The sequence below is a fragment of the Thalassophryne amazonica genome, chromosome 7 (assembly GCF_902500255.1).
Source record: "Thalassophryne amazonica chromosome 7, fThaAma1.1, whole genome shotgun sequence".
Taxonomy (NCBI): Eukaryota; Metazoa; Chordata; class Actinopteri; order Batrachoidiformes; family Batrachoididae; genus Thalassophryne; species Thalassophryne amazonica.
The window spans coordinates 3,001,917-3,014,683 of record NC_047109.1 but is presented as its reverse complement, the minus strand read 5'-3'; the positions used below and the strand labels follow the sequence as shown (position 1 = coordinate 3,014,683).

The 12,767-nt window shown below is 37.2% G+C and overlaps 1 protein-coding gene across 1 annotated transcript in view; it reads left to right on the top strand.

Annotated features, from left to right (window-relative positions):
* The window catches only part of arhgef2 (rho/rac guanine nucleotide exchange factor (GEF) 2), a 194,337-nt gene that overhangs the window by 60,581 nt on the left and 120,989 nt on the right, over positions 1–12,767 (top strand). The window contains exon 7 of the mRNA XM_034173482.1: positions 8,786–9,166. Within this exon, the coding sequence (XP_034029373.1) occupies positions 8,786–9,166 (381 nt within the window). The remainder of the gene's footprint in view (positions 1–8,785; positions 9,167–12,767) is intronic.

The following is a 12,767-nucleotide window of genomic DNA, read 5'->3' as shown; positions in this document are numbered from 1 at the left end:
AAAATTCACCAGAATACACAAAATTTGACTTGCTCTTTTAAAAAATTTCTGGGGGAGCACCCCCAGACCCCCATAATTAATACTGTGTTTTTACTTCAGTTTGAAGTGAGTTTTCTTTGTTTCAGAGGACTTCATACTCATTAAAATTCACCAGAATATACAAAATTTGACTTGCTCTTTTAAAAAATTTCTGGGGGAGATCCCCCAGAACCCCCATAATTAATACTGTGTTTTTACTTCAGTTTGAAGTGAGTTTTCTTTGTTTCAGAGGACTTCATACTCATTAAAATTCACCAGAATACACAAAATTTGACTTGCTCTTTTAAAAAATTTCTGGGGGAGCACCCCCAGAACCCCCATAATTAATACTGTGTTTTTACTTCAGTTTGAAGTGAGTTTTCTTTGTTTCAGAGGACTTCATACTCATTAAAATTCACCAGAATACACAAAATTTGACTTGCTCTTTTAAAAAATTTCTGGGGGAGCACCCCCAGAACCCCCATAATTAATACTGTGTTTTTACTTCAGTTTGAAGTGAGTTTTCTTTGTTTCAGAGGGCTTCATACTCATTAAAATTCACCAGAATATACAAAATTTGACTTGCTCTTTTAAAAATTTCTGGGGGAGCACCCCCAGACCCCCATAGTTTGAAGTGAGTTTTCTTTGTTTCAGAGGACTTCATACTCATTAAAATTCACCAGAATATACCAAATTTGACTTGCTCTTTTAAAAAATTTCTGGGAGAGAACCCCCAGAACCCCCATAGTTAATACTGTGTTTTTACTTCAGTTTGAAGTGAGTTTTCTTTGTTTCAGTGGACTTCATACTCATTAAAATTCACCAGAATACACAAAATTTGACTTGCTCTTTTAAAAAATTTCTGGGGGAGATCCCCCAGACCCCCATAATTAATACTGTGTTTTTACTTCAGTTTGAAGTGAGTTTTCTTTGTTTCAGAGGACTTCATACTCATTAAAATTCACCAGAATATACAAAATTTGACTTGCTCTTTTAAAAAATTTCTGGGGGAGATCCCCCAGAACCCCCATAATTAATACTGTGTTTTTACTTCAGTTTGAAGTGAGTTTTCTTTGTTTCAGAGGACTTCATACTCATTAAAATTCACCAGAATACACAAAATTTGACTTGCTCTTTTAAAAAATTTCTGGGGGAGCACCCCCAGAACCCCCATAATTAATACTGTGTTTTTACTTCAGTTTGAAGTGAGTTTTCTTTGTTTCAGAGGGCTTCATACTCATTAAAATTCACCAGAATATACCAAATTTGACTTGCTCTTTTAAAAAATTTCTGGGGGAGCACCCCCAGAACCCCCATAGTTAATACTGTGTTTTTACTTCAGTTTGAAGTGAGTTTTCTTTGTTTCAGAGGGACTTCATACTCATTAAAATTCACCAGAATATACAAAATTTGACTTGCTCTTTTAAAAATTTCTGGGGAGATCCCCCAGAACCCCCATAGTTAATACTGTGTTTTTACTTCAGTTTGAAGTGAGTTTTCTTTGTTTCAGAGGACTTCATACTCATTAAAATTCACCAGAATACACAAAATTTGACTTGCTCTTTTAAAAAATTTCTGGGGGAGATCCCCCAGAACCCCCATAATTAATACTGTGTTTTTACTTCAGTTTGAAGTGAGTTTTCTTTGTTTCAGAGGACTTCATACTCATTAAAATTCACCAGAATATACAAAATTTGACTTGCTCTTTTAAAAATTTCTGGGGGAGATCCCCCAGAACCCCCATAATTAATACTGTGTTTTTACTTCAGTTTGAAGTGAGTTTTCTTTGTTTCAGAGGACTTCATACTCATTAAAATTCACCAGAATATACAAAATTTGACTTGCTCTTTTAAAAAATTTCTGGGGAGCACCCCCAGAACCCCCATAATTAATACTGTGTTTTTACTTCAGTTTGAAGTGAGTTTTCTTTGTTTCAGAGGACTTCATACTCATTAAAATTCACCAGAATATACAAAATTTGACTTGCTCTTTTAAAAAATTTCTGGGGGAGACCCCCAGAACCCCCATAATTAATACTGTGTTTTTACTTCAGTTTGAAGTGAGTTTTCTTTGTTTCAGAGGACTTCATACTCATTAAAATTCACCAGAATATACAAAATTTGACTTGCTCTTTTAAAAATTTCTGGGGGAGCACCCCCAGAACCCCCATATTAATACTGTGTTTTACTTCAGTTTGAAGTGAGTTTTCTTTGTTTCAGAGGGCTTCATACTCATTAAAATTCACCAGAATATACAAAATTTGACTTGCTCTTTTAAAAAATTTCTGGGGGAGCACCCCCAGACCCCCCATAATTAATACTGTTTTTACTTCAGTTTGAAGTGAGTTTTCTTTGTTTCAGAGGACTTCATACTCATTAAAATTCACCAGAATATACAAAATTTGACTTGCTCTTTTAAAAATTTCTGGGGGAGATCCCCCAGAACCCCCATAGTTAATACTGTGTTTTTACTTCAGTTTGAAGTGAGTTTTCTTTGTTTCAGAGGACTTCATACTCATTAAAATTCACCAGAATACACAAATTTGACTTGCTCTTTTAAAAAATTTCTGGGGGAGATCCCCCAGAACCCCCATAATTAATACTGTGTTTTTACTTCAGTTTGAAGTGAGTTTTCTTTGTTTCAGAGGACTTCATACTCATTAAAATTCACCAGAATACACAAAATTTGACTTGCTCTTTTAAAAAATTTCTGGGGGAGCACCCCCAGAACCCCCATAGTTAATACTGTGTTTTTACTTCAGTTTGAAGTGAGTTTTCTTTGTTTCAGAGGGCTTCATACTCATTAAAATTCACCAGAATATACCAAATTTGACTTGCTCTTTTAAAAAATTTCTGGGGGAGCACCCCCAGAACCCCCATAGTTAATACTGTGTTTTTACTTCAGTTTGAAGTGAGTTTTCTTTGTTTCAGAGGACTTCATACTCATTAAAATTCACCAGAATATACCAAATTTGACTTGCTCTTTTAAAAAATTTCTGGGGGAGATCCCCCAGAACCCCCATAGTTAATACTGTGTTTTTACTTCAGTTTGAAGTGAGTTTTCTTTGTTTCAGAGGGACTTCATACTCATTAAAATTCACCAGAATACACAAAATTTGACTTGCTCTTTTAAAAATTTCTGGGGGAGCACCCCCAGACCCCCATAATTAATACTGTGTTTTTACTTCAGTTTGAAGTGAGTTTTCTTTGTTTCAGAGGACTTCATACTCATTAAAATTCACCAGAATATACCAAATTGACTTGCTCTTTTAAAAAATTTCTGGGGGAGATCCCCCAGAACCCCCATAATTAATACTGTGTTTTTACTTCAGTTTGAAGTGAGTTTTCTTTGTTTCAGAGGACTTCATACTCATTAAAATTCACCAGAATATACAAAATTTGACTTGCTCTTTTAAAAAATTTCTGGGGGAGCACCCCCAGAACCCCCATAATTAATACTGTGTTTTTACTTCAGTTTGAAGTGAGTTTTCTTTGTTTCAGAGGGCTTCATACTCATTAAAATTCACCAGAATATACAAAATTTGACTTGCTCTTTTAAAAAATTTCTGGGGGAGCACCCCCAGAACCCCCATAATTAATACTGTGTTTTTACTTCAGTTTGAAGTGAGTTTTCTTTGTTTCAGAGGACTTCATACTCATTAAAATTCACCAGAATATACAAAATTTGACTTGCTCTTTTAAAAAATTTCTGGGGAGCACCCCCAGAACCCCCATAGTTAATACTGTGTTTTTACTTCAGTTTGAAGTGAGTTTTCTTTGTTTCAGAGGGCTTCATACTCATTAAAATTCACCAGAATATACAAAATTTGACTTGCTCTTTTAAAAATTTCTGGGGGAGCACCCCCAGACCCCCATAATTAATACTGTTTTTACTTCAGTTTGAAGTGAGTTTTCTTTGTTTCAGAGGACTTCATACTCATTAAAATTCACCAGAATATACAAAATTTGACTTGCTCTTTTAAAAATTTCTGGGGGAGATCCCCCAGAACCCCCATAATTAATACTGTGTTTTTACTTCAGTTTGAAGTGAGTTTTCTTTGTTTCAGAGGACTTCATACTCATTAAAATTCACCAGAATATACAAAATTTGACTTGCTCTTTTAAAAATTTCTGGGGGAGATCCCCCAGAACCCCCATAATTAATACTGTGTTTTTACTTCAGTTTGAAGTGAGTTTTCTTTGTTTCAGAGGACTTCATACTCATTAAAATTCACCAGAATACACAAAATTTGACTTGCTCTTTTAAAAAATTTCTGGGGGAGCACCCCCAGAACCCCCATAATTAATACTGTGTTTTTACTTCAGTTTGAAGTGAGTTTTCTTTGTTTCAGAGGGCTTCATACTCATTAAAATTCACCAGAATATACAAAATTTGACTTGCTCTTTTAAAAAATTTCTGGGGGAGATCCCCCAGAACCCCCATAATTAATACTGTGTTTTTACTTCAGTTTGAAGTGAGTTTTCTTTGTTTCAGAGGGCTTCATACTCATTAAAATTCACCAGAATATACCAAATTTGACTTGCTCTTTTAAAAAATTTCTGGGGGAGATCCCCCAGAACCCCCATAATTAATACTGTGTTTTTACTTCAGTTTGAAGTGAGTTTTCTTTGTTTCAGAGGACTTCATACTCATTAAAATTCACCAGAATACACAAAATTTGACTTGCTCTTTTAAAAATTTCTGGGGGAGCACCCCCAGAACCCCCATAATTAATACTGTGTTTTTACTTCAGTTTGAAGTGAGTTTTCTTTGTTTCAGAGGGCTTCATACTCATTAAAATTCACCAGAATATACAAAATTTGACTTGCTCTTTTAAAAAATTTCTGGGGGAGCACCCCCAGAACCCCCATAATTAATACTGTGTTTTTACTTCAGTTTGAAGTGAGTTTTCTTTGTTTCAGAGGGCTTCATACTCATTAAAATTCACCAGAATATACAAAATTTGACTTGCTCTTTTAAAAAATTTCTGGGGGAGATCCCCCAGAACCCCCATAATTAATACTGTGTTTTTACTTCAGTTTGAAGTGAGTTTTCTTTGTTTCAGAGGACTTCATACTCATTAAAATTCACCAGAATACACAAAATTTGACTTGCTCTTTTAAAAAATTTCTGGGGGAGCACCCCCAGAACCCCCATAATTAATACTGTGTTTTTACTTCAGTTTGAAGTGAGTTTTCTTTGTTTCAGAGGGCTTCATACTCATTAAAATTCACCAGAATATACAAAATTTGACTTGCTCTTTTAAAAATTTCTGGGGGAGCACCCCCAGACCCCCATAGTTTGAAGTGAGTTTTCTTTGTTTCAGAGGGCTTCATACTCATTAAAATTCACCAGAATATACCAAATTTGACTTGCTCTTTTAAAAATTTCTGGGGAGAACCCCCAGAACCCCCATAGTTAATACTGTGTTTTTACTTCAGTTTGAAGTGAGTTTTCTTTGTTTCAGAGGACTTCATACTCATTAAAATTCACCAGAATACACAAAATTTGACTTGCTCTTTTAAAAATTTCTGGGGGAGCACCCCCAGAACCCCCATAATTAATACTGTGTTTTTACTTCAGTTTGAAGTGAGTTTTCTTTGTTTCAGAGGGACTTCATACTCATTAAAATTCACCAGAATATACAAAATTTGACTTGCTCTTTTAAAAAATTTCTGGGGGAGCACCCCCAGACCCCCATAATTAATACTGTTTTTACTTCAGTTTGAAGTGAGTTTTCTTTGTTTCAGAGGACTTCATACTCATTAAAATTCACCAGAATATACCAAATTTGACTTGCTCTTTTAAAAAATTTCTGGGGGAGATCCCCCAGAACCCCATAGTTAATACTGTGTTTTTACTTCAGTTTGAAGTGAGTTTTCTTTGTTTCAGAGGGCTTCATACTCATTAAAATTCACCAGAATATACAAAATTTGACTTGCTCTTTTAAAAAATTTCTGGGGGAGCACCCCCAGAACCCCCATAATTAATACTGTGTTTTTACTTCAGTTTGAAGTGAGTTTTCTTTGTTTCAGAGGACTTCATACTCATTAAAATTCACCAGAATACACAAAATTTGACTTGCTCTTTTAAAAATTTCTGGGGGAGCACCCCCAGAACCCCCATAATTAATACTGTGTTTTTACTTCAGTTTGAAGTGAGTTTTCTTTGTTTCAGAGGACTTCATACTCATTAAAATTCACCAGAATATACAAAATTTGACTTGCTCTTTTAAAAAATTTCTGGGGGAGCACCCCCAGAACCCCCATAGTTAATACTGTGTTTTTACTTCAGTTTGAAGTGAGTTTTCTTTGTTTCAGAGGGACTTCATACTCATTAAAATTCACCAGAATATACAAAATTTGACTTGCTCTTTTAAAAAATTTCTGGGGGAGCACCCCCAGAACCCCCATAATTAATACTGTGTTTTTACTTCAGTTTGAAGTGAGTTTTCTTTGTTTCAGAGGACTTCATACTCATTAAAATTCACCAGAATATACAAAATTTGACTTGCTCTTTTAAAAAATTTCTGGGGGAGATCCCCCAGAACCCCCATAATTAATACTGTGTTTTTACTTCAGTTTGAAGTGAGTTTTCTTTGTTTCAGAGGACTTCATACTCATTAAAATTCACCAGAATATACAAAATTTGACTTGCTCTTTTAAAAAATTTCTGGGGGAGCATCCCCCAGAACCCCCATAATTAATACTGTGTTTTTACTTCAGTTTGAAGTGAGTTTTCTTTGTTTCAGAGGACTTCATACTCATTAAAATTCACCAGAATATACAAAATTTGACTTGCTCTTTTAAAAATTTCTGGGGGAGATCCCCCAGAACCCCCATAATTAATACTGTGTTTTTACTTCAGTTTGAAGTGAGTTTTCTTTGTTTCAGAGGACTTCATACTCATTAAAATTCACCAGAATATACAAAATTTGACTTGCTCTTTTAAAAAATTTCTGGGGGAGCACCCCCAGAACCCCCATAATTAATACTGTGTTTTTACTTCAGTTTGAAGTGAGTTTTCTTTGTTTCAGAGGGCTTCATACTCATTAAAATTCACCAGAATATACAAAATTTGACTTGCTCTTTTAAAAATTTCTGGAGGAGAACCCCCAGACACCCACAGTTTGAAGTGAGTTTTCTTTGTTTCAGAGGGCTTCATACTCATTAAAATTCACCAGAATATACTAAATTTGACTTGCTCTTTTAAAAATTTCTGGGGGAGCATCCCCAGACCCCCCATAAGTAATACTGTGTTTTTACTTCAGTTTGAAGTGAGTTTTCTTTGTTTCAGGTTGTTAAGGTTAACGGAGTTCCATCCCTACTGTAGACAGCATGGATGGTTCCCCATTTTCCCCTCCTGAGGTGCCTCATGGTCCACCAGAAGCACCTTTGAAAGTCCTTCTCCATGGTTGCTCATGGTTGATTTATTTACACATCCATTCCTGGTCCCCATTGCATGAAGCATATGATTCAGACATCCAGGATAAATGACTGAGCTGGGTTCATCGTATCCAAAACAGGAGCAGTCAGGCTCCATCGGTTGCACAGAGACCAAGCCACGATGAGCAGTCACAGATACTATGAGCCAGCTGACACAAATCCTGGATCAGTGCATGCACAGATTCCTGAAATAGACAGTGGTGTTCGTGTTCCAGGTCAGGTCCTCTGACATGGTCACACCCAGGAACCTGAATGTGTGACTCTCTCCACCACCTCACTCCCAGTGGAGAGTGGAGCAGGGACGGATCAGCCTGACTTGCGGAAATCCACCATCATTTCCTTTGTCTTTTTGATGTTAAGTGCCAAGTTGTGGTTCTCACACCGCGATGCTAGATGTTGTACCTCACTTCTGTAAGCAGACTTGTCGTTGTTGTTGATGAGCCCAAGCACCGTGGTATCGTCCGCAAATATGACGATGAGATTAGTAGGGAGGGTGATGCACCAGACGTGTAAAGATTGTGTAGATTAATGGGCTAAGCACACGACCTTGGGGGGCTCCGGTGTTGATGAGAAGGGTAGATGAAATGTGCTTGCCAGCTCCAACATGCTGTGAGCGGTTTGTTAGAAAGTCTAAAACCCAACTGTAAAATGTTCAGTCCAAGATGGTGTAGTTTTGATAGGAGTGTGTTAGGCCAGATTGTATTAGATATAATATCAAATGCTTAAAATTGTCTTAAAACAATGTTGATGATAATATCATGTTATCATCATTCATCGTGATATTCTCTGAAGCAAAACATTGTCTAGCAAAAATGGTTATTGTGACTAGTGCATCGTGCTTCTTTATGGATTTGGGAAATCACGAATGAATACATGACCGAACTAAAACTAATTGTGGACATAAACATTAAAAATATGTCTTTGATCTCAGTTCCTTATGAACATGAGAATGAATCCTTGAATGCCACCTGACATACTGAACCAGTGGGTCTCTTGTTATTGAGACTCACCTTATGAGCTTGAGGTCGGTGACTGTAGATCTTGGCTCAGGGTTGAGGTTGGATGATTTGAAGAGCTCTTTAATCTGGTCTTTGTCTTTGATCTGGGAGATTCTCCTTCTCAAGTTGGTGTTGGCTGACCTGTAACTTTGCTGGTCTTCAAACCTCAAGTAACATGGTTTAGAATTGTTTAAAACCATTTAATATACTTGTTGGTGTGTTAAATGTGATTAAAAATCAGATGAATCAAACATAAAACTGTGTTTCATTGTTTAAAACTGCAGTGACTGAATTTCATGAATTAAATCAAGATGATAAGAATAGAAAGTGTTGAGAAATCACAAGTTCATTCTCACTTGTATCTGCAGTTATGATATGAATAAGAAAGGATTTGAGGTTTTATTCTCTTATGTCAGATGTCTGTTGTGTTCATCTGGTTTTAACCCCCCCACAGAGCTGATCCAGACAGAATTCCATCATCTGCGGACTTTGCGTATTATGGAGGGAGTGTACAGGCGGGGGATGCTGGAGGATGTGATGCTGGAGGCGGGCGTGGTCCACGCCATTTTCCCCTGCCTGGACCAGCTGCTGGAGCTCCACTCCAGGTTTTTGTCACAACTTTTGGAGCGGAGGAAGCAGGGCCTGGTGGAAGGCAGCGCTACCAACTTCGTCATCCGCACTATCGGCGATCTGCTGGTCAAACAGGTACCAAAGCTCAGGTGATGCCACTCATGTGCATGAACTGTTTTTGTCATAGAAATAGTTCCTAAAGTTTTTTTGGCTTACAAAAGTTGTGCAGTAAATAAAGTAAATTGTCGCTCAGTGTCTAATATTTATGTTTTTTATGTTTTTATTTAATCCTCCTTGGGTCCAGAGTATAATTGGCCGTTTTGGGCTACTTTTGGTTTTACCTTTATAACTTACTTTTAAAACCGATTACGGTTATCCGGTACCGATTCCTGCCTGTGGTCTTTCTGTGTGGAGTTTGCGTGTTCACCTCATGTTTGTGTGGGTTCCCTCCGTGTGCTCCGGCTTCCTCCCACATCCAAAGACATGGACTGGAAACTTTAAATTGTCTTGTTGAAGATGAGTGAGTGTGTGTGTACTTTGCCTTGTTAGATGTCATTTTTTCCAGCACAACCTCGTCTATTTGACTGTACAGTTTTTCTTTCATTCTGACATACTGTATCAACACAATGGACCCAAATTCACACAAAAACATAAAGTCTGAATAGAAAAAAAAAAATTTTTTAACACTGTGGAAACCACAAATATGTTTTATAAACCATTTTATAAAACCTGGTCTTGTTAGGAGAGACGGCATCCATCCCACTTTAGAGGGAGCAGCTCTCATTTCTAGAAATCTGGCCAATTTTTTGGGATCCTCCAAACTGTGACTGTCTAGCGTTGGGACCAGGAGGCAGAGCTGTGGTCTTATACACCTCTCTGCAGCTTCTCTCCCCCTGCCATCCCCCTATTACCCCATCCCCGTAGAGACGGTGCCTGCTCCCAGACCACCAATAACTAGCAAAAATCTATTTAAGCATAAAAATTCAAAAAGAAAAAATAATATAGCACCTTCAACTGCACCACAGACTAAAACAGTTAAATGTGGTCTATTAAACATTAGGTCTCTCTCTTCTAAGTCCCTGTTGGTAAATGATATAATAATTGATCAACGTATTGATTTATTCTGCCTAACAGAAACTTGGTTACAGCAGGATGAATATGTTAGTTTAAATGAGTCAACACCCCCGAGTCACACTAACTGTCAGAATGCTCGTAGCACGGGCCGAGGCGGAGGATTAGCAGCAATCTTCCATTCCAGCTTATTAATTAATCAAAAACCTAGACAGAGCTTCAATTCATTTGAAAGCTTGTATCTTAGTCTTGTCCATCCAAATTGGAAGTCCCAAAAACCAGTTTTATTTGTTATTATCTATCGTCCACCTGGTCGTTACTGTGAGTTTCTCTGTGAATTTTCAGACCTTTTGTCTGACTTAGTGCTTAGCTCAGATAAGATAATTATAGTGGGCGATTTTAACATCCACACAGATGCTGAGAATGACAGCCTCAACACTGCATTTAATCTATTATTAGACTCTATCGGCTTTGCTCAAAAAGTAAATGAGTCCACCCACCACTTTAATCATATCTTAGATCTTGTTCTGACTTATGGTATGGAAATAGAAGACTTAACAGTATTCCCTGAAAACTCCCTTCTGTCTGATCATTTTTTAATAACATTTACATTTACCCTGATGGACTACCCTGCAGTGGGGAATAAGTTTCATTACACTAGAAGTCTTTCAGAAAGCGCTGTAACTAGGTTTAAGGATATGATTCCTTCTTTATGTTCTCTAATGTCATATACCAACACAGAGCAGAGTAGCTACCTAAACTCTGTAAGGGAGTTAGAGTATCTTGTCAATAGTTTTACATCCTCATTGAAGACAACTTTGGATGCTGTAGCTCCTCTGAAAAAGAGAGCTTTAAATCAGAAGTGTCTGACTCCGTGGTATAACTCACAAACTCGTAGCTTAAAGCAGATAACCCGTAAGTTGGAGAGGAAATGGCGTCTCACTAATTTAGAAGATCTTCACTTAGCCTGGAAAAAGAGTTTGTTGCTCTATAAGAAAGCCCTTCGTGAAGCTAGGACATCTTTCTACTCATCACTAATTGAAGAAAATAAGAACAACCCCAGGTTTCTTTTCAGCACTGTAGCCAGGCTGACAAAGAGTCAGAGCTCTATTGAGCTGAGTATTCCATTAACTTTAACTAGTAATGACTTCATGACTTTCTTTGCTAACAAAATTTTGACTATTAGAGAAAAAATTACTCATAACCATCCCAAAGATGTATCGTTATCTTTGGCTGCTTTCAGTGATGCCGGTATTTGGTTAGACTCTTTCTCTCCGATTGTTCTGTCTGAGTTATTTTCATTAGTTACTTCATCCAAACCATCAACATGCTTATTAGACCCCATTCCTGCCAGACTGCTCAAGGAAGTCCTACCATTATTTAATGCTTCAATCTTAAATATGATCAATCTATCTTTGTTAGTTGGTTATGTACCACAGGCCTTTAAGGTGGCAGTAATTAAACCATTACTTAAAAAGCCATCACTTGACCCAGCTATCTTAGCTAATTATAGGCCAATCTCCAACCTTCCTTTTCTCTCAAAGATTCTTGAGAGGGTAGTTGTAAAACAGCTAACTGATCACCTGCAGAGGAATGGTCTATTTGAAGAGTTTCAGTCAGGTTTTAGAATTCATCATAGTACAGAAACAGCATTAGTGAAGGTTACAAATGATCTTCTTATGGCTTCGGACAGTGGACTTATCTCTGTGCTTGTTCTGTTGGACCTCAGTGCTGCTTTTGATACTGTTGACCATAAAATTTTATTACAGAGATTAGAGCATGTCATAGGTATTAAAGGCATTGCGCTGCGGTGGTTTGAATCATATTTGTCTAATAGATTACAGTTTGTTCATGTAAATGGGGAATCTTCTTCACAGACTAAAGTTAATTATGGAGTTCCACAAGGTTCTGTGCTAGGACCAATTTTATTCACTTTATACATGCTTCCCTTGGGCAGTATTATTAGACGGTATTGCTTAAATTTTCATTGTTACGCAGATGATACCCAGCTTTATCTATCCATGAAGCCAGAGGATACGCACCAATTAGCTAAACTGCAGGATTGTCTTACAGACATAAAGACATGGATGACCTCTAATTTCCTGCTTTTAAACTCAGATAAAACTGAAGTTATTGTACTTGGCCCCACAAATCTTAGAAGCATGGTGTCTAACCAGATCGTTACTCTGGATGGCATTTCCCTGATCTCTAGTAATACTGTGAGAAATCTTGGAGTTATTTTTGATCAGGATATGTCATTCAAAGCGCATATTAAACAAATATGTAGGACTGCCTTTTTGCATTTACGCAATATCTCTAAAATCAGAAAGGTCTTGTCTCAGAGTGATGCTGAAAAACTAATTCATGCATTTGTTTCCTCTAGGCTGGACTATTGTAATTCATTATTATCAGGTTGTCCTAAAAGTTCCCTAAAAAGCCTTCAGTTGGTTCAGAATGCTGCAGCTAGAGTACTGACGGGGACTAGCAGGAGCGAGCATATCTCACCCGTGTTGGCCTCCCTTCATTGGCTTCCTGTTAATGCTAGAATAGAATTTAAAATTCTTCTTCTTACTTATAAGGTTTTGAATAATCAGGTCCCATCTTATCTTAGGGACCTCATAGTACCATATTACCCCATTAGAGCGCTTCGCTCTCAGACTGCAGG